This window comes from Engraulis encrasicolus, chromosome 8 (assembly GCF_034702125.1).
Source record: "Engraulis encrasicolus isolate BLACKSEA-1 chromosome 8, IST_EnEncr_1.0, whole genome shotgun sequence".
Taxonomy (NCBI): Eukaryota; Metazoa; Chordata; class Actinopteri; order Clupeiformes; family Engraulidae; genus Engraulis; species Engraulis encrasicolus.
In genome coordinates this window covers 8,826,216-8,847,866 of record NC_085864.1, presented here as the reverse complement: position 1 = coordinate 8,847,866, position 21,651 = coordinate 8,826,216, and the positions used below count along the sequence as shown (strand labels likewise).

The following is a 21,651-nucleotide window of genomic DNA, read 5'->3' as shown; positions in this document are numbered from 1 at the left end:
GCTGATCTTAAGCCCACCTCCCTAAATATTACACCACAGATGCCCCTTCATTCACCCGCCCATCCCACCCTTTCTATCCACCTGCCTGCCCACCCACTCCAGCCATCTTCTCATGCCCCTCCCCCTCACCTGTCCAGGTTGACTGCCGTCAGCATGCGTACGTAGTGATGGGCGTCAGACAGGCTCTCTGGGAGGGCGTCGCTCACTGCTAGCTCCTCATCTCTCAGAGTAAGCACCGCCCACTCGCAGCAGGGGTCCACCTACACACACAGCAGCAGCATGGCCAGCAGTGTTCAGGTCAGTGCAGTTCAGTTATAACGTAGAAAGAGTGAATAGGCTCGCCTACGGGCCCATCTGCATTAAGAGGCTACATGCTAATCCTACACAATACAATGTTTACATAACACACTTCTGTTCTTGCTAATATGGATTTTATTTGTTAGGGGATGGGTGGAGGGATTTCTAGCAGGTGGGTATACTACGTGAGGGGAGATAGGGAGGGGGATGGGTACCTACCAGTACCTACTGTACTCAGTTGTGTTTTTGCTAACTCTTCACTGCTTGTTGTAACCATTGACATTTTTATTTAACATTCAATCACAAAATAATGCTTCTATTCCACATTTCCAATGACTTTTACCTCCAGTAGTGCCACCAGGCACTGGATAAGGGCAGCTCTGACGGGTGCGATGCTCTTCCCCGTGCGACCCAGGATACTGTACAGACACACGCACACATAGGGAACAAGAGCACACAAACATTGTTATCTATTTTCTTATCCTTATTCATTTTGCAAGTTGACCTGGGTGTCCAGAAAAAGGCAACATTTAACAAATGAAATGTATACTGTATCTAACACACAGTGTTGAACAATAGACAGCTCAGTCAGCGCAACAGTACTTATAGAAAGCTTCAGGAGGGATGTTAACTACCGCCAAATTCTACTAATTGGCCTCAGTTACACTCAAAAAATACCAAATAAAGTTCGCACAACCGGCTCCTGTTTCTCTTATTTTAATGTGGCGTTTCGGGCAGCATGCCCTTCAGTCAATGGGAAACGGGAGCTCTGTGTTGCACTTTTGAATTTATTTGGTTACACTTTAATTGAAGCCGTCGTCATACGCATGACATGACAGTGTCATGACCGTGTCGTAATAATGTCAAAACTGTGTCATGACACAGTCATGGATGACTCAGAAACATAATGTCAATGTCATAAACGTTTCATGATCATGGTTTGGGCTGTCTATACCAAAACCGAATATCACTTAATGGCAACAGTCATGAAATGTTTGACATTGACATAACGTTTACAACACATGCATGACTTCATTATGAGACTGTTATGACACCGTTGTCATACATATGACACCACAGTGTCAAGTGAAGTGTTACCCTTTATTTTTGCTATGATGCACTACACTCACACACTCTCTCACTCACCAAAAGCCAGAGATGACCTGGAGGAGGGCCCCCTGCACATGCCTCAGGTCCTCATCTTCGTCGCCTGGGGAACGGGGCGTGCCCAAGCTGCGAATGGCAGGCAGCAGAGCCAATAGAATAGCGGCACACACTTCCTGATCTTGACGGTACAGAGAGCACATGTCCCTGTATGGACAAAAAGAGAGGACGATTGCAGTGGCTACTAGCTGTTTGAGAAAAGTGTGTGTGTGCGTGTGCGTGTGCGTGTGCGTGTGCGTGTGCGTGTGCGTGTGCGTGTGCGTGTGCGTGTGCGCGTGTGTGTGGGCGGGCATTTCATTATATTTATCACACGATTGTAACACAAATACAATGCAACAATGACTCCTTATAGTGAAACTTGAAAAGGACATAAAAGAGGACAGAAAGAGAAGAAGACAGAATATTATAATAGAATAGAATAGAATATTATAGAATGCTGTACAATAGAACAGAATGTTAGAAGATGGTAACAGAGGAAGGACTAAACTCACGCCAGTGGAATGAGAAGAGCGTCAAAGTCGTCAGATGGCAAAACAGCACCCTCTACTGGTAGAGACTTCAACAGCACCAGATACTGGAAACAGTGGAGAGAAAACAGAAAGTGGGTTATATTCGTATGTGCAAGGGAACTAATTCAAAAGGCACTTTGATTACAGCTTTTATATAGCCTGGCAGTTAGCAAAACATTTTTGAAAGTCAAAATTTGGTGATGCACTCTTTATTTCCAATGTTATACACACACACACACACACACACACACACACACACACACACACACACACACACACACACACACACACACACACACACACCATGTGCAGGTGGAGGGGCCGTGTGAGCTCCAGGTGGTCCAGCAGCTTGAGTAGGCGTCTGCGCAGGTCGGCCGGCTTGAAGGCGAGAAGCAACTGGGCGCGCTCAGACCAGCAGCAGCCGGACAGGAACCGCAGCGACGCCAGCAGAGCACAGTCCTGTTTCAGCAGAGGGTCCTCACACAACACACTCTTAGCACCTGTACATACATACACACACACACACACACACACACACACACAAGCACACACACACACACAAGCACACACACACACACACACACACACACACACACACACACACACACACACACACAAGCACACACACACATAAGCACACACACACATAAGCACACACACACATAAGCACACACACACACACACACACACACACACACACACACACACACACACACACACACACACACACACACACACACACACACACACACACACACACACACACACACACAATCCTGTTTCAGCACACTTTTTAGCCCCTGTAGACATGCACAAAGCACAATTTCACCACCTGCAGACACATGTCCATCACCTGCATCACATGTTAATACACAAACATACTACACACAGAGTACATATTAAGTCCTTACATCCACACACACACTCAAGAGAGAAGGAGACAGAGAAAGAAAGAGAGAAAAAGAGAGACGGATCCACACAGATGCACACACACAGAGACCCACACACACAGCTAAAATTTGTATCATGTCTTCTTGTTGTTACTGTTAGCTCTGTACTTGTACTATGTCATGCTAATGAAGCACTTTTTGATTTTTTGAGAGAGAGAGAAAGAGTGAGACAGAGAGAGGCTCAGAGAGAGAGAGAGGCTCAGAGAGAGAGAGAGAGAGAGAGAGAGAGAGAGAGAGAGAGAGAGAGAGAGAGAAAGTCAGGGAATGAAAGACAGAGAGAGAGAATCCCAAGAAACTTGGTGTGTAATAGTGTCTTCCTGTGATGACCTTGGCTCTGCTTGGCCTCTGCGTTGTCCCCCTTGGCGTGGGCGTGGGCGTTGGTGGCTCCATTGAAGCTGGACTGGTGGCCGTCCCCGTCGTCAAACAGGTCGACTTCCTCTGGTGCCTCTGCCTGCGTGCGGCTCATGTCCAAGTCATCGATCATATGAACGTCCTCAGCAGACACACTGTCCCTCTTCCCATAGTTCAACTGTGGACACAGAACTGCCGTCATCATCATCACCACCACTATACAGACACGCTGTCCAGTTTCCCAGTTCAACTGTGGAGACATACAGTACAGTAAGGCCGGCCGCACACTGGCTCCGACAGCACTGCGGCGCACTTTTGCTTCCGACAGACCCCCAAACCCAATTTCACACGAACATTGCATTGATAGTCAATGGGCGGCGCCGACAAAATAAAACTTGTCTCTAATTGCTATCCGACATCGGCGAATGTCCGCGGACATCGGCGCCAGTGTGCGTGGTTCTATTGAAAACAATGGAATCGAATTTTAGCTGAGCAGTGCTCAGCACTTTGTCGGAGCCGGTGTGCGGAATCCCTAAATCACTGGCATAACCATAATCACTATCATCATCATAATCCTCATCAGCCTCATTGCTATTACAGACATCCTGTTCCTCTACCAATAGTTAGACTACAGTGGACACACACAGCCATCACCATCATCTTCATCATAATCTTCACCACCACCACCAACGCCATTGTAGAAACACTGTCTCTCTTCCCATGGTTCAACTGTGCAGACATGGAGTCAGTCACCGGCATAATCATCATCACTATCATCATCATAATCCTTATCATTTTTATCATTATCGCTATTACAGAAAGGCTGTCCCTCTTCCCATAGTTCAACTATGCAGACATGTAGTCAGTCACCGGCATCATCATCTTCATCATCATCGCTATTGCAGACAGGCTGTCCCTGTTCTTCGTATAGTTCAATTGTGCAGATACTTTCATCATCATCATCATCATCATCATCATCATCATTACCATTATCATCAGCATCATCATTAGACACTTTGTCTCACTTCCTATAGTTCAAATGTGGAGACATGGAGTCAGTCACCAGCATAATCATCATAATCATCATCATCATCATTGTTACAGACAGGCTGTCCCACTTGCCATTGTTTAACTGTGGAGACATGGTCTAACCCAGGGGTGTCAAACTCAAATTGACTGAGGGCCAAAATCAAAATCTGGAACGAAGTTGCGGGCCGAACTCAACATTTATTTTTAAAAATGGACTAAAATTGTGTGTACATGCACTTCATATTCATAGTTAAATTTCAAACACACTCTTTCCCATCATATTTGTTAGTTCAAATGTGTCTGAACATCCTGTGACACAGCAAATTTCATGTCCAAGTCATGTTACGCTGTACATTAAGGTGCATGTGGGCCAACTGTAATAGATATTTGAAATGATCTCGCGGGCCAAATAAAATGGCTTCGCGGGCCAAATTTGGCCCCCGGGCCTGAGTTTGACATACCTGGTCTAACCCTTCATCATGGCCCAATTAACACTACTTACAGCACAAATACATTCACAAATGAGACTTTAAGACTCTTTCTTGATTCATAACTCACCAATATCCTGCACATTTCTGTCAGTTCAGTGAGCAACCTTGCCGGCAGGATCCTCAGGAAGATGTCTCGAGAGATGGAGCAGAGTCTATCCTTCTGAGGAAACAGGTTTAGGAAAAGGGATTATTTACTTAACAGACCACATAATATGGAAGGAAAAAACACAACAGGGTTTTCAGCAGATTTTTTTTGTTAAAGCGATACTGCACCATTTCTGGAAAGATTTAGATTTTGCAAAAATGAGCATATTTCCAGAAATGGTCCAGTAAGGCTTTAAGGCGGCCACCACTAGGTACAATTCAATTTATTTGTTTTAGGATATCTCGTTTTTGAGGGGGTAAACATAACAAGCATTTACTACTAGAAGAAATGTAAACATGAAACATGGCTGCTGGCCTGGCCCTACCTTGTCCACAGAGCTGACGTTCTGGGCACACATGAGCATGACGGTCTTGATGGTGGTGAGCACGTTCTCATCAGCCAGCCTGTTCTTGGCCGTGTACACATACTCACTGAACTCCTCAGCCAGAGACTGAAACACACCAGAGCAAGGAAACACTGAATGTCGGAAACAAACACCAGGACAGTTACATGCTACAATGCTACACGGATCCATTGACTTTCACTAGCTTAGCGACATATTCCCTCTTTTAACTTGTCTTAAAGCAAGACAACGCTTAACATGAAAAATAAGACACTTACCACCTTTATAAACCCCAGCCAACGATTTTAACTGTATTAAGCCCCAAAATAGTGGCATACCCCTTTAAGTAAACAGGGTAATCATGAAATTACAAGACATGACATTGAGCCCATATATATGGCCGCAATAATCGGGTAATTGAAATAAACAGGTTATTGGAGTAAACAGTTTATTGCTGTTTATATGCAGTCCGTTGGTTGCCAGTGTTCCACTCAAGTGTGTGACACGAAGCTAGAATTTAAGGCTTGTGATTGGCTACTTAGCCTTCTAGAATGTCAATAACCTGATAATAATCCGATTATGCTGGATGCATGACATGAGAAATCAGTTTATTAGCCAAAAACCTACCTGTGCGAATCGGATTTCTCATAAACCGATAACGGCAATAAACCGATTATGAAAACTGTTTATTCACTATATTTTACATGAGCGCTCGAATAAACCGGTAACTCCAAAAACCTGATCATAAACGGTTTATTGATGCGCGTATAAACGGGCTCATTGACATGACACGACATGACAAAAACTGACAAGACACTTTGATTCAGCACCAGCATTTTTCTTTCTTCACATTAATTACTTGGAAATATATTTGGAATATATATACTGGTATATACATTTGCCATATTTGGAAACATTTTGGGTCACAGGAAATATGAACTTGGGCGCTGACTTCACACATATATCGCAGACACGGATATCACGTGGATATCACGCAGATATCACGTACGAACACAGCATGTGCATAAAAATAAAAACTCCATTGTGGCAGGTGCGTTTTATCCCCCAAAAACAGTTTAGAAAGAGATTTCTAAAAGTCTGTTTATGTGGAAGCAAGAGGCCAAACTGATGCGCTGTCAGAAACATCCATATACTACGTGTACACAGCTTCTTAGTGATGTAAATTTGTAGCAGACATTGTTCACAAAGTTGTTGCCATTCTGGTAACAACAAAGTAATAAGAGGGGTCGTATAGGTCACGTCTCACCTTTGCCTTGTGGAAGAGTGGGGACTGGCTGAGTTCCACCTCAGGAAGGAGGCCCGTGGACACGTAACCGCCCAGAACCCCCACCAGCACACACACACACCGCAGCAGGCTCTCCGGGGCACTGGCCTGGCTCTGAGGGAAAACACACACACACACACACACACACACACACACACACACACACACACACACACAGACACACACACACACACACACACACACACACACACACACACACACACACACACACACACACACACACACACACACACACACACACACACTAAAACAATACTATTTGCAGCTTTATATTTGGAAATATCTCTGGCAGTCATTAATTGACAGCTGATAAAAGATATGATAAAAGAAACCAAATTAACTAGACAGCTTTCCCTCCCTCCAATATTCCTCCACAGCCATTCTTCCCAGCTCTCTCTCTGCGCACAATGGTCAATACCAGCAGGCCTTGCACACACACACACACACGAAAAGACATTTTTGTACTGAAGCAGCATATAAAATGACAATATCTAAAAGCCAATGTGGAGTTGGATAAATAAGACAGATGGTAAAAGTTTTTTTTGTTTTTCAAATATCTTGTTTTCAATGTACAACGTTCACTGATGTCATTCTCTGCTATCCATCCATCTTAATATAACATCTGTCATACTCTCACATCATTTCCAGACTACTGTGGCGCAATGCGCTAAACCGACCACATAGCATGGGCTCGCATGCCCATGGGGACCCGGGTTCAAATCACTCTCCCACTCTTCCAAATCTCAACTGTGCTATCCGTTAAAGCCACAACACCCACCTCTGGAGAGTAGCAGTTGAGCAGGTGGTCTGTCATGGCCAGCAGGCTCTGCTCCAGCCGGACCCTGAGCTCCGGGACCAGGGTGAGCTGTGGGCCTTTAGAGGGGCCGTCCTCTGCATCAGCCACCGTTCCAGGGGAGGGGCACGCAGGGACGTCATCGAAGGAGAACTGCAGGAACAGGGCCTCGATCTCTGAGAGGGTGGGGCCCACGTCTGATAAAGACTTCTGGTCCTGGGGGAGGAAACTGAAAACAGGAGAGGACAACAAAAAGAAGAGGGTCAAAGGTCGGGGTGAGCGATTTTAAATACTAAATAAAGTAATACTTTATTTATGGCAGAGATGGAGACGATCCCCCTTTTCATGTATGAAAAATGCGATTTTCCCAGTCATAATAAAAACATAAAATGTGATGGTGCTGGTGCTGGTAAGCATTCATGAAAAAGGTAACATATATGAATGGGCAGCATGAATTCTGGAAAGACAGTGTTAGAAATACTACACAGTGCACCTTTGAGTCTGTATAAATTACATGTATTATTTATCGGTCTATAAAGCACTCCAGTCTCCCTACCTGTCAGGTGTGAGAGAGGCCATGAGAAAGGTGATTCCAGCTCTGCTGTCCTTCAGAGTCAGGGCCACCAGGATTCTGGGTATGAGGTACTGTGGGAAATCCCTACGGAGGAGAGAGACACAACAGTTACAACAATGTTACAAATAGGAATGGGACTCGATTTTCGAACATTGAAATTTAGAATAATCCTTTTATAATTAGAAATGTCGAAAATTCGCATAAAAATTCTGTATGTGCCTCGCTGACTGTGCAGAGTTTCATTAAACGTCTATATTTGCTCAGCAAATATGAATGTATCGTCTTTCATTTTCAACACATCAGCCATGTCAGAAAGTCCCACATACACGGTTTACAACTAGGGAGAATAATAGTCGAATATTAATCGAAGTGCCAATTATTTTCTTTTTTCTTTTGGCTTTTGTGCCTTTATCATTGATAGGACAGTGCGAGAGGTAGTGATGGGAAAATGAGGCTTCCTGAACCAATGAGGCTTACAGGAAAAAAGGTTCGAAGCCTTTCGAAGCATTTTTCGAAGCCTCATTTCTCACTGGCGCCATCTGGTGTGCAATGAAATGGCACGGCAGGCATTGATTTCATTTTAAATGTTTTTTTGTGTCTTATTTTTATCCGTTCCGTTTCAATAAATATGATGGGGTGTGTGTATGGAATTAATGACTCGCGATTGTGAAACACTCAAATCAAGTTTAAGGCTGAGTCTGACCCTGTGTTATCGTGGAAGTGAGGAGAGCATCATTGTGTGGAGGTCGGCGACTGGGAGTGATCAGCCATTAACGCAACACAATAAGCAGTCAATTAAAATAACAGGAAAGAAATATAATGAATAGAGTCACATCATATACCGGTAAATGAAATGTAATTCAGGGGATACTAACAAATATCAGTTATACACTACTTGTATTCAAACTCACGATGATAGAGGTAGCACTCTGTCGCCTTCACCACTATCCCAGGCTCGCAGATAATTTCATGGTTTACTTGGTCAACTTTAACAGAAGGCTACCATGCGAAATCAAGGATCAGATGAATTATCGTCACGTCGCTGCTACAAGGATTTGAACTGATGATCCTGAGATTAGAACAATTGCAGTGGACTCAATATCTCTACGCACAGTTTTTAAAGTTTACCAGACAAAACATTGGTATTCTGCTGCAGTATAATTTTTTGGGCATCTGGTGCAGATTCTGGATTTAAGACAAAAACAGTTGGCGACCGTCCCGAATTTGTTCTGGACTTCTAGTCACCCTCACCTGAGCAGGATGAGGTGTGGTTTGGAGCTGTCCTCCGCCTCCTCTCCCTGGCCGTGCATGAGGAGCCAGCCCAGGATGGCCTCCCTTAGGCCGGGTCTCCTGCCCCCCTCCAGCAGCCCTCCAGAAGGCCCTCCATACTCACACACCCCCACGCCGCTCACTCCAGCCCTGGGCACCGCACACTTGCTCAGGGCCTGGGACAGGCCCAGTACGGAGGAGCTGCAGAGAAGAGGATGTGGAAAAAGTACAACAATATAAAAACATAAATAAATAAAATGAAAAATAAATAAATAAAAAGCTCAAATTATAAAATTATTCTCATGCCAAGCCGTGATATTATTACTGCATGATAACATTATATTTTATTATTATTGGATTGCAAAGCCTACTGCATGTCTCTTCTGGAAATTCCCTTGGAATACAGGTCAGCTGCTAAATACTATTGTTAATATTGGTATTTATGTTATTTATTATCCGCTGTGTATACTCACAGAGATGGTTTACAGGCGGAGCCCGAAAACAGCTTCCAGAACTCTCTGTCGGGGGTCACCAGCCCCCCCTGCACCATGCTCCTCAGTAGCTCCAGGCTGGCCCCCTCCACCAGTGGGGAGCTGACGCCCCGCACTCCCAGAGCCCACACCCTGCCCCACAGCCGCGCCAGCTCCGGCCCACAGCCTCTGCCCTGGTCGTCCCCGTCCCGGGGGTGCAGGGGGTGCCTGGTCTTCCCCTGGGCCAGCGGTGGGTGCGATGCCTGGCAGAGAGCCACCTCCTTCAGGCAGCGGAGTACGTAGGGCCCCCTCTCTCCACGCCTCTGCTGCTCCCCCAGGAGCTGGACGAGGAGGGAGAGCAGGGGGACCAGTTCTGATGGGGGCAGCATGGACGGGTAGCGGGACACCAGGCTGGCAGTGATCTGCAGCCTGAAGAGTAGGGGTGTGGAATAAAATCATCATGACAATGCATCGCGATACAGTACTTACTTTCACGATATACTACATCGATTCAAGACAATCGATTGTATAATACTAATAACATTCTATTTGCCACTGGTTCATTTTGTACCCACTCTTACTGGAGAGGATGCAAACATACTAGGGATGGGCATAATTAACCGATTAACCGATGATTGATCATTAAACATTTAGTCGAAGAAATTAATTTTAGCCGACGAACCGTTAAACAAAAACAAAAAAAACCTTGAATGTAGGTCATTAGTGCATGTCCTCAATGCAATGCATTTCGCTGTTACACCTGCACAATTTGGGCAGCAGGGGGCAATATCTCACCATCACCTTACCCTGGCTTGACTTGTTTGTTACATGCGAGCTACCATAGAGCGGGCTTTGCCTAACCATGAAGAGATCTCGGCGAAGTGTGGTGTGAGACCATTTTCGGTTAGAAAATGACAAAGTGTACTGTAATTACTGCAATGTGAATTACAAATACAGTTAATCGACAACGACCATGATGTATCACTTGAACACCGCGCATCCAAGCCTTGTAAAAGACGGCGGTGATTCATCTCAACCTAGCCTCGCCTCGATGTCTGCACCGTTATGTGCCTTCGTTGTTGGATCGCGACTTGAAGCCTCCCTCGTTTGCGCATTGCGCACCAATTCAGGTTTAACTTTTCTTGTTTATCTCTTGACACTTGTGTTGTTAATAAAAACAAATCCTCGAAGAAAAACATGATGCTTTTGATGTATTTTTGTTATACAAGAGTGTAGGGCATGGTGGGCCTAAATGTGTGCTGTTTTTAATATAAAAATGTTAATGGTTAACCGATTATTAATCATTAATTCTCCCGACGATCGACGAAGACATTTTCACCGTATGCCCATCCCTAAAACATACAGTACATATAATTCAGTTCAATTTAGTTCTGTTTGTTTGCCAGGTACATGTCAGTACACAAGACAGGAAATACTGTACATATCAAGACAGACTAAGACAATCGAAAAAATTATACCGCACATGGTAACACTGTATAAGGCAAATGTGAACTAAGACGTCTTACACTATTTTGTGCAATTCACTGACTATTATGTGTAATTCATTCAACAGTAAGCCACTTTGCGTTAGTTAAAGTGTCAGCTAAGCGTGAGGTAATGTAACAATGTAATGTACTGTAGTGTAATGTAAGCACTGTGGCTGCTCACCAGGGGATCATGTCGAAGTCTTTGTGGCTGGGCTGCAGGCGGTCCCTCAGCACCTCCCAGCCCACCTCCACGCGCCGCCGCTTGCTGCCCGAGCCGCAGGGGCTCTCCAGGGGCACGCCTCGGTAGTGGGCCTGGCTCAGCTCCAGAACACGACTATCCTGACTGAACAACTGTATGGAACATAGACAATAGGATAATGACTCTCCGTCTGTCTGTCTGTCTGTCTGTCTGTCTGTCTGTCTGTCTGTCTGTCTGTCTGTCTGTCTGTCTGTCTGTCTGTCTGTCTGTCTGTCTGTCTGTCTGTCTGTCTGTCTGTCTGTCTGTCTGTCTGTCTGTCTGTCTGTCTGTCTCTGTCTCTGTCTCTGTCTCTCTCTCTCTGGTTGAATTGGACAGGTGACACCAGGTCATTTGGAATATGTGGCACTGGATTCAAAAAATGAATCCAGGTCCATCACTAACTACTGGTCAAATAACATACAGTAACTAAAGTGCTACCTACTTGGTGGCAAATGTCGGCGGTGAGCTCGATGAGGTTGTCCTTGGCGGCGGCGTGGCGTGTGCCCGTGGCGTACTTCCCCCGGCTGCCGATCTGGCTGATCTCGCTCACCAGACACTCGTACAGGCCAAACAATTAACTCTGCCACCGGGACCAGTCCTCTGCCATGGCACCTGGACAATGTTAACACACATTAACACACACAGACACCCACACATTACACACACACACACACACACACACACACACGCGCACACAAACACACACACACACACACACACACACACACACACACACACCACCGGTACAGGTTGAACAGCAGATTCTAGTTTTCGGAGTAAGAAGTCGGCACACTTAAAATCCTTTCTTTTGCCTTATATTATTAAAAAAGGATTTTAAGTGTGCAGATCTCACTCCGAAAACTACAGTCAGCCTTTGTCCTGCACCTTTTCCTGTAATGTGCACAATCTTTTCCTTCAACTGAACAGCAGACTCTGCCAACAACCCAAGGGCTCTGCCATGGCACCGTGTGATGCCGTGACTGGCCAGCACGTCATCACCGAACACCGCTAAGGCCGTCCCTTTTGAATTGACAAGCGCTTCCCCTTTCAACTGTACTGTCGGACTACAATGGACTAAAATATCTGGTGAACAATCATGCATTTCGAAACTATTCCGTTATGATTTGATGAAAAAAAAAAACTAAGCCCTCTCTGCAACTGCACTTGTTGTTCTGTATATCTCCTGTGCATTTTGTATTTGCTTGTGATGTAGCTTGACTTTCTTTTGAAAGTCACTTTGGTCAAAAGTGTCTGCCAAATGCAATGTAATGTAATAATGTAATAATGTAATAATTAGAGATGCACCGGATCCAAGATCCGGTTCCGGATCCGGCAGGATAATAGGGTTTTTCACAGGATCCGGATCCGGTTCCAGGATCCAGAATCCGGTAGCCGAGGCTTTTCAGTCAAAAAAGTTTGAGCCAACATGATAAAAAAGGGCCCACATGTGAGTAGGCTATGTGTTTCAACCCTTTCGTAGGATCCGGTATCCGGTTCAGCAGTTGATCCGGTATCCATCAGGATCCTAAAAATCAGGATCCGGTGCATCTCTAGTAATGATTTGCAGTGTTATAACACGGGTGCACACGTTGTTACATAGCTGTACCTTGAGCAGGGCACTGGGCCACACACAAACACGCACACACACAGACACACACACACGCACACACACACGCACACACACACACACTTTCTCTCTCCGTCCGTACCCGTCTCCTGTGTCTTGGCTCCAGCGGGGTGGTGTATGTGCATCTGTATGTTAAACAGCTCCACCAGTTGCTCCTTGAGCAGGGCGCTGGGTCGCATGTTGCTCCAGGTGTGCAGCAGGCCCGGTAGCAGCTCCTCCCCCAGGCCACAGGCCCGGCCGCGACAGCTCACCAGCGCCCCCCGCAGGAAGACGTTCAGCGCCGACACCAGGTGCTCCAGCACGGCCTGCTGCTTCTCCGACCTGGCAAAGAAGACAAGACAACGTACAGCAATTCTTACTTTCAATTTTATTTTTCATTATTTATTTCTATCTATGGGTAGGAGACGTGACGCCTTGTTTTTTCGTAACATTGGTTAAAAACCTACAAAACTGTTATTTTTCCTCTTGAAAACAAATGTCAATAAAGAAGATGTGGTACATTATGTTTCATATTAGTCTTAGATGAGAAGATACATTTTTGTTAAGATTTATGTAAAGGTTTATATGTGAAATATCGTGCGGTGTGACTATAACATGTTTGTCACGCAATGCTTAGGTTCATTTTATGGTGTCCTGAGGTGTGACTGCTCTTATAGAAGGAAAAAAAGTTTTTTTAGAAATGAAAACACATATTAAGATTAAACACAATATCATTATCAAGTTAGCATGAGCTCAGATGTCAGTCATGTATAGAAAAGGATTAAAATGGCCATCATGCAGTGAATTTCCTGTTGCGTGACTTCGTTTTCCTGCGGTGTGACATGCCTATGCAATGTGTTCATGCAGGACACATTTTCCCAAAAATGGCAAAAATAAGGCGAAATTCCACGGACCACTAAGTGCTTTATTTCTATTATTTTCCTATTTTTTTCCATCATTTTTTCAGAAATTGGAAAAACTTTTTTTTTTGCGTTACGCCCTTAAACGTCAACCACCGCTATACATAGCAACCTGGATCCTTTAAAGTAAAATGCTACCAGGTGAAACATGTTTGAGTACGGGAGTGTGATCTCACTGACTCGCTGACGTGCCTGAAGACGCCCTGCATAACGTAGCAACAACAAGAACCAAGCGAAGGTGGCAAGGTTTTGAGTGTTCTCAGAACAGGTGAAACATGTTTGAGTACAGGTGTGATCTCACGTTGGTGTTTGGAGAACAGGCACTAGCATTGCCTCACCTGACATTGGCATTAGCCAGGGCCTTAGAAAACAAGGCGCTTGTGTCTGTGTTTTCAGTACAAATGCCATCAAGTCAAACGTGTTCATTCAGGACAGGTGTGACCTCTCACCTGACGTTTGCATTGGCCAGGACCTTGGAGAAGAAGGTGAAGAGCTGCTGGTTGAAGCCGTCCGTCTGGGCGCTGCAGCCCTGCACCAGCGTCAGGATGATCCGGCTCACCATGCTGCGGTTCATGGAGCCCGCCGTGAAGAGGCCGCAGTACAGGTCCAGCAGAGCTGCAGAAACAGCACAAAAACACAATACAAATCTGTCATTTTGCAACACATAACTGAAAGAAATAGGAGTAGAGTTGCCAAACTGGGGCTCCCTCTGACCCGTACACCTGACAGACAGTATCAGTGACAGTCAGAGCGCACCCAAAAAACTACGATGGACTCTTCTTCACAACAATACACAAGACTTTACACTCCACTCACTGAGCAGCCTGTGAAGAGACCACAGTGCTCTGGCCCAGCAGAGCTACAGGCACAGTACAAAAACACAAAATACATGACTATAGTGAAGTGGCCAGAGGGTGATGTGGCGCATCAATAACGCACTGTGCCATAAACGGGCAACTTGCCCATGGGGACCCAGGTTCGAATCCGGCCCGGGTCATTTCCCAGTCCCAACCCTCATCTCTCTCTCTCTCTGTCTCTCTCTCTCTCTCTCTCTCTCTCTCTCTCTCTCTCTCTCTCTCTCTCTCTGTCTCTCTCTCTCTCTCTCTCTCTCTCTCTCTCCTGTCCCCCCAAAAAAACATTTTTTAAGAAAGACAAAAGATCGAACACTAACTGCGCCATTGCTGCGGGGTGATCTCACACCAGTACTTGCGTACGGAGAGGATGTCCTTGAGGAGCAGGCTGCTGTAGTCCTCCCCGTACGCCGCACAGCTGAAGGATCTACGCAGCACATCCACCACATGGGACAGCAGCTCCGAGCACTTCAGCTTAGGACCTCCTGCAAGGGGGGAGAAAGGGGGTGGGGGTTTACATTATAGTACATTGGATTTTGGCAGATGCTTTCTATCCAAAACGACTTTCAATCGAGGACATAATCATAGTCAACAACACTGGTAGATAAAAAGTGCACAGAAAATATACAGAACAACAAGTGCAGATGTTAAGTAGGGTGGGTTTTGTTTTTTGGGGGGGTTTCTTTGGGGGATGGTGGGGTTTAAGTGCATTAGCACAGGGTTAAGTGGGTTTGCATTATATGACATTACAATACATTTATTTCAGCTCTGGCCCTTCTGAGAGGTAGGTGGGGGGAGGGGGGAACAGCAGTAGTCAGTCTAGAGCTGTATTTTTCCCATAACAATGCCACATTTTCTTCACAATTTCATTTTCCTTCATATCCTCATTTTGAGAACAGTTAGGAAGAAAACCGTATTATAAAGGCTCAAAAACTGTAAGCATGCTGTGTTTTAGACACGAAAACAATGCAATCCTGCACAAAGCACTAGAGTGTTGTGCAAGCAATTTTATTTATTTTATTTATCTTCATAAGACACTGCTGTATTATGGAGTGACAAAAGCTTACTCTTGTTAGCGCAGCGTATGAAGTACTTGACGAGGCTGCTGATGTCCCGCATCTTGTGTTGGCGGTTGGCCTGCGTGATGGCCGACACGTTGGCCTTGGCCGACTGCAGACTCTCAGTCTCCTTCTGCTGATACTTCTGGACATACCTGGGAGGGGTGGACAGCAGCACATGAGGAGAGGGCGTACTGTGTACAGTGTGTGTGTGCGTGTGTGTGTGTGTGTGTGTAGTGGGAGAAACAAGTGATCACATCTTATCCTCTGCTCTATGTGTGTGTGTGTGTGTGTGTGTGTGTGTGTGTGTGTGTGTGTGTGTGTGTGTGTGTGTGTGTGTGTGTGTGTGTGTGTGTGTTACGGAGGAAGGAGGCAAGTTCTCCCGTCGCATCCCTCTGCTCTTCTCTACACAGCAGGAAAGCAGAAGAATGTTTTTTTTTTACCAATTACAGGGTCTGCATGCACATAAACGCACGCGCGCACGCACACCTATATCTACAGCCTATTGTGCTGTACCTGAACACAGCATCCCATGTGAGCTGCTTGGCATTCTTGACTGAGGATGAGTGGTCGAGTTCCTTGATGGTGTCAGGGGATCGCAGAAGCCTCTGGAAGCGCTCAACCTCTTTCTGCACAGTGAGCATGGCAGTGATGAGTTTCACTTTAAGATACTGTACATTGAGTCACTAAGGCAATTACAGATTTGAAAATACATAGCAATAATAGTGAAAACTGAATTCCCATGTTCAAACAATGACAACAAATGGTGAAATTGGCATATTTTGCCAGACAGTAGGACATTGGAAATAGTTTTTGGAGGTAGATTACAGATTATATATATTTTACTGAAGCTATCAACTACTGCCACAATTCTGAGTTGTATAGCATAGTTGTATAACAGTCTTTTTATAGGTTTTATTGACATTGTACATTTATTGACAGGTTTTATTGACATTGTGCGAGAAGGATGTGGGCATCACCTTTCTTTCCGTGACTTTGTCATTTTCTAGTCCTCGGCAGCATAACAGAAGATCATGTAGAGCCAAACTCATTATGTCTTCAGTGACGAGCGATCCCCGTCTTCAGAGATAACGCCTCATGAGTCTGAAGTGAATACATGACAATCAGAGAGCATGGTTTGACTCTAAACTACACCACACCATCCATTCCCTGCCTGTGGACACGCACCTTGCGAAGGCACAGAGCTGTGCTCTTATCAATAACGTGAATAATCAACATCAGATCATTGTAAGAAAATATAATATCAGAGGTCTTAAGCCAAAGAATTCCTGCATCAATCTGACACAACATAACAGAATGATATCGTTTAACTTTATGTACACAAGCTGGCTAGCAACAGTGATTTTGCTAATATTGAAAAATAGCCTAATAATAAACTCTTGCTGTCAGCCGACAGTGATGATGACCACATACTACTGCCGCGCCAGGAAAGCGATGTCAGATGTCAACAAACTACACTGATCATAAATGTTTTGCTTACACTGGACCTCTGTTGTGTTTACAAAAGTTTGTCTTTCGATTTAATACATTTCCATCGCGAAAGTCCATACAGGTCCCATGCAGCACGTCAACAGTACCCGCCTTCCTTTTTCCTTCGTTGGTAATGCGAAGTCCTCGGTAAGTCAACTGATTCTGTGCGAGCAGCGCCCCTGCCGTCTTGAAGTTTTAACCCATATCGGTGATTTATTTCAGGGGTGCATCCCAATATGTGTCCTTGCCTCCTCCACTTGTGCTTGTCTCCTCGTCCCGCCTCCTGGCCCCTCCTCCGTGGAGAAAACGATAAAGTTTCCCAGCTGTCAGCCTCGCCACAACAACTTTTGAGGGACTGTTTTTCATTCACCATCCCAATTGCAAATGAGAAAAAGACTTTTCAATTGAGCTTTTGCAAGATATTGAAATATAATGCTGTTATCAGTGATGTCATCATGACGAGAAGCAAGTGGAGGAGGCAAGTGGAGGAGGCAAGGTCACATATTGGGATTCACCCTAGGATAGGCCTGATAGTCAGGTTCCTTACGTTTGGATCTGAACCTTTCGCTGGATTTTTATGGGGATTTGGAAAACTATACATTTTGAAAAGTATAAGCAATCAGAAAAAACATGTTTCCATTTGCACAAGTGTCTGCATGGCGGCCATCTTGGATTTTTCAAAATGTCTTCCGAAAAATCATAATTTTGCAATATCCCGAGCTTCTGAATGAGCTAAAACATTGATTCAAACTGATCTACATTTTCAGGGTCACTGAATCTACTGGTGGTAGTTTTAATGTTCTCAGACAGTTTGTTACCATGCTAATTTATTTGAACTGGTGATTTACTGTGTAGTATACTGCCCTACAATTTCAGAACGCAGTATAATTCAAAATGCCAAACTGAGAAAAAAGGCTTTAAAGTTTCCTTTCTGTCCACGCGACTGTGTTGGAGGTAAAGTGGTGATGACACTTCCATATAATACTTTTTTATGGTGAAAATTTATGCACACAAGAAAAAAGCAAAAAAAACAACATTCTCATTACTTTTTAGCTGAAAAATCATTATGCTGCGCTCTGTTGTGGTATTACTGTCTACACCAAAACCACGGTGTCAATGGAGAAGTGCAGTATAATTCGCAATACCAATTTCCGGTCTAAACCCATTTTCGACCATTTTCAAGATACTGCGTTCTGATATTGTAGGGCAGTATAGTAGATGCATGTTGGTCAAGTCCACTACAAAACATCCCAGCTAGAATGTGCAAAACAGTTTACGTGTCCAGCATTGTGCTGTACATATCCAGGCTTGCCTGTGCAAAGCTCATACCAGCTACAACGAGCTTTATCTTTGAGTCTGTATTTCAGACTAACTGACAGTCTCTCTCTCTCTCTCTCTCTCTCTCTCTCTCTCTCTCTCTCTCTCTCTCTCTCTCTCTCTCTCTCTCTCTCTCCTCTACGTAGCCTACATAGGAGAGACACATGACAGATGTTTTGTCTATGTGCTCCTACTTGCTCTATGTTTGTCACATTCATATGTTGTCTGTGTTTAAATGTTTGTCTTTTTTCCATTTTATTTTTCCCATTCGTTTCTTGTCTGTGTCAATATGTGTTTCATGTGGATTTTCTTTTCTCTCTCTCTCTCTCTCTCTCTCTCTCTCTCTCTCTCTCTCTCTCTCTCTCTCTCTCTCTCTCTCTCTCTCATCCTCTGTCTTCTCTATTTCAATTTTCCCATTACCTTGCGTGTGTGTGTGTGTGTGTGTGTGTGTGCGTGTGTCTGTGTGTGTGTGCGTGTGTGTGCGCGCTTCTATGCATTATGGACATGCATGCATACATGTGTCGGGAAGGAGGAGGGGGGGGGGTTACACGTGTGCCTTGGGAGAAGGGGGGTGGTGTGGTGCAGGGTGGCTAGGGATTGGGGTGACACAGCAGGACAGGACACTGGGGGCAAAAGGAACAGGAAGATGGACCACTTCCATTTCTACACATCAACGGGCAAAAAACACTATGGATCGAAACCAAAACAGGAATGGGACCTAATGACATAGCCGAGGACGAACATCTGGATATGGGCGAACACATACACTGCAAAACATACACCATGGACCAAATCAAGAACAACTCCACACACTTTTCCTTTTTCCACATAAATATCAGAAGCCTGAACAAACACCATAATGAACTGGAGGCCCTTTTATCCACCTCAAACCCCTTTGATATAGTGGGATGTAGTGAGACTTGGCTCCATGAAAACTCCCACTTAGGGTGCTTAAACATAGGCGACTACAACCTAATGGTCAAAAACAGAGTGCACTCTAGTGGGGGGGGAGTATGTCTATATGTAAATGCTAAATACACTGCAAATGTTTGTGAAGACCTAACTATTAATGATGGCTACTCTGACTCTCTCTTTATAGAAATAAAAACTTCAAAGTTGGAAAACCTTATTATAGGTATTATATACAGGCCACCTAGTTTTAACCCTGAGATTTTCAGACAAAAACTTGAGGATACACTACATCACATTTCTATGAAAAAAAAGCGATGTGTAATGCTTGGCGACTTCAACATTGACATTGCAAAAAATGACAAAACCAAAAATGACTTCATGAATACCATACACTCTTTCAATTTCTCAGCTGCAATCAACACATATACAAGAGTAACCAATAGAAGCAAAACCATCATTGACAACATCATCACAAACATTGAATATGAAAAAGTCAAGTCTGGTGTAATACTATCAGGAATCTCAGACCACTTTCCCATAGTTCTCTTCATGAAACTCACCAATAACCTAAAATCCAGTACTGAAAATACAAAGATGAAAATATTAAATATGAATACACTAACACATTTACGCACACACCTCCAACAAAAAGATTGGACCCATGTCTACAGATGCCACGACCCAGACATGGCTTATGAAATATTAGTTAAAGAGATACAAGACTCTGCACACAGTGCAATACCTGAGAAAACCATCAAGGACACTAATCGCATAAACTCATGGATCACAAAAGACATCAAAAAACTGATTACCAACAAAAATAACTTATACAAAAAGTACATAAAAAATCCAACTGAAGAAAATAAAGCAAAATTTACCCAATACAGAAATAAACTTACACATACAATCAGAAAGGCCAAACAAAAACACTACACAGAACTATTAAACAAAACACAAGGTGATGTTAAAAAAACATGGCAGGTGCTAAACAGAGTGCTGGGTAAAGGCCCGAAAAAATCTGTATTACCAGATGCCTCACTGCTCCCTGGAAATTCAACATCTGATGATACAGGCCTGGCAGAGGTACTCAACACACACTTCATTTCCACTGGAGAAAATCTTGCACAGGTCATCAATAATCCATCACATTTCACGTACAGACACTTCCTAAAAAATAGCCATTCTCAGTCTTTCTACATTATGCCAACAAACAGTATGGAAGTGTATGAAACAATCAGACGCACAAAAAGCTCACGTTCCTCAGGCACCGACGGTATATGTAACACCACACTCAAAGCCATAGCCAATGAAATTGCTGGTCCATTAGCGCATTGCATCAATCTGTCACTATCCTGGGGATCTGTTCCTAAACAGGCTAAAATAGCTAAAATTACACCTCTACACAAATCTGGAGACAACAACGATCTAAATAACTACAGACCAATTTCCATACTACCCTCCCTCTCAAAAATATATGAAAAAATAGTGCACACTAGATTATATAAATACATAGAAAAGTACAATATCCTGGACACATCACAATATGGCTTCAGAAAAAACAGAACCACAGACATGGCTGTACTAGACCTGATAGAAAAAGTAAATGACGCATTTGAAAAAGGGGAAATTGCAATCGGTGTCTTCTTAGACCTATCCAAAGCATTTGATACAATAAACCTTAACATACTACTGGACAAACTCAGCTTCTATGGCATTAGAGGAATCGCGTTGAAATGGTTCAATAGCTACCTGTATGGGAGAAAGCAGTATGTGAGTATAAAAGGATCTAACTCCACTGAACAAATCACAAAACATGGGGTTCCACAAGGATCCATACTGGGACCATTACTATACATAATATATATGAATGACTTTACCAACTGCACAGACACCCTCAAGAAAGTACTATTTGCAGACGATACAAACCTCCTTCATTCACACCATGACCCATCAGAGCTAGAAACAATAACAAACACAGAAATTGAAAAAGTTAATATATGGCTGAAATGTAACAAACTATCATTAAACACCAAAAAAACCAACTTCATAATATTTAGATCAAATAAAAACAGAAAACAAA

The 21,651-nt window shown here is 44.1% G+C and overlaps 1 protein-coding gene across 1 annotated transcript in view; it reads right to left on the bottom strand.

Annotated features, from left to right (window-relative positions):
* Window positions 1-11,993, bottom strand: part of atm (ATM serine/threonine kinase) — a 51,879-nt gene extending 39,886 nt beyond the window's left edge. Inside the window, exons 1-15 of the mRNA XM_063204947.1 lie at window positions 11,859-11,993; window positions 11,360-11,529; window positions 9,695-10,120; window positions 9,204-9,422; window positions 7,935-8,036; window positions 7,364-7,607; window positions 6,547-6,678; window positions 5,262-5,387; window positions 4,859-4,951; window positions 3,248-3,449; window positions 2,274-2,470; window positions 1,953-2,035; window positions 1,444-1,608; window positions 641-716; window positions 130-260 (exon numbers count right to left, since the gene is read on the bottom strand). Coding sequence (XP_063061017.1) covers window positions 130-260; window positions 641-716; window positions 1,444-1,608; window positions 1,953-2,035; window positions 2,274-2,470; window positions 3,248-3,449; window positions 4,859-4,951; window positions 5,262-5,387; window positions 6,547-6,678; window positions 7,364-7,607; window positions 7,935-8,036; window positions 9,204-9,422; window positions 9,695-10,120; window positions 11,360-11,370 — 2,207 coding nt within the window. The 5' untranslated portion in view covers window positions 11,371-11,529; window positions 11,859-11,993. The remainder of the gene's footprint in view (window positions 1-129; window positions 261-640; window positions 717-1,443; window positions 1,609-1,952; window positions 2,036-2,273; window positions 2,471-3,247; window positions 3,450-4,858; window positions 4,952-5,261; window positions 5,388-6,546; window positions 6,679-7,363; window positions 7,608-7,934; window positions 8,037-9,203; window positions 9,423-9,694; window positions 10,121-11,359; window positions 11,530-11,858) is intronic.
* Between the last annotated feature and the right edge of the window lie 9,658 nt (window positions 11,994-21,651).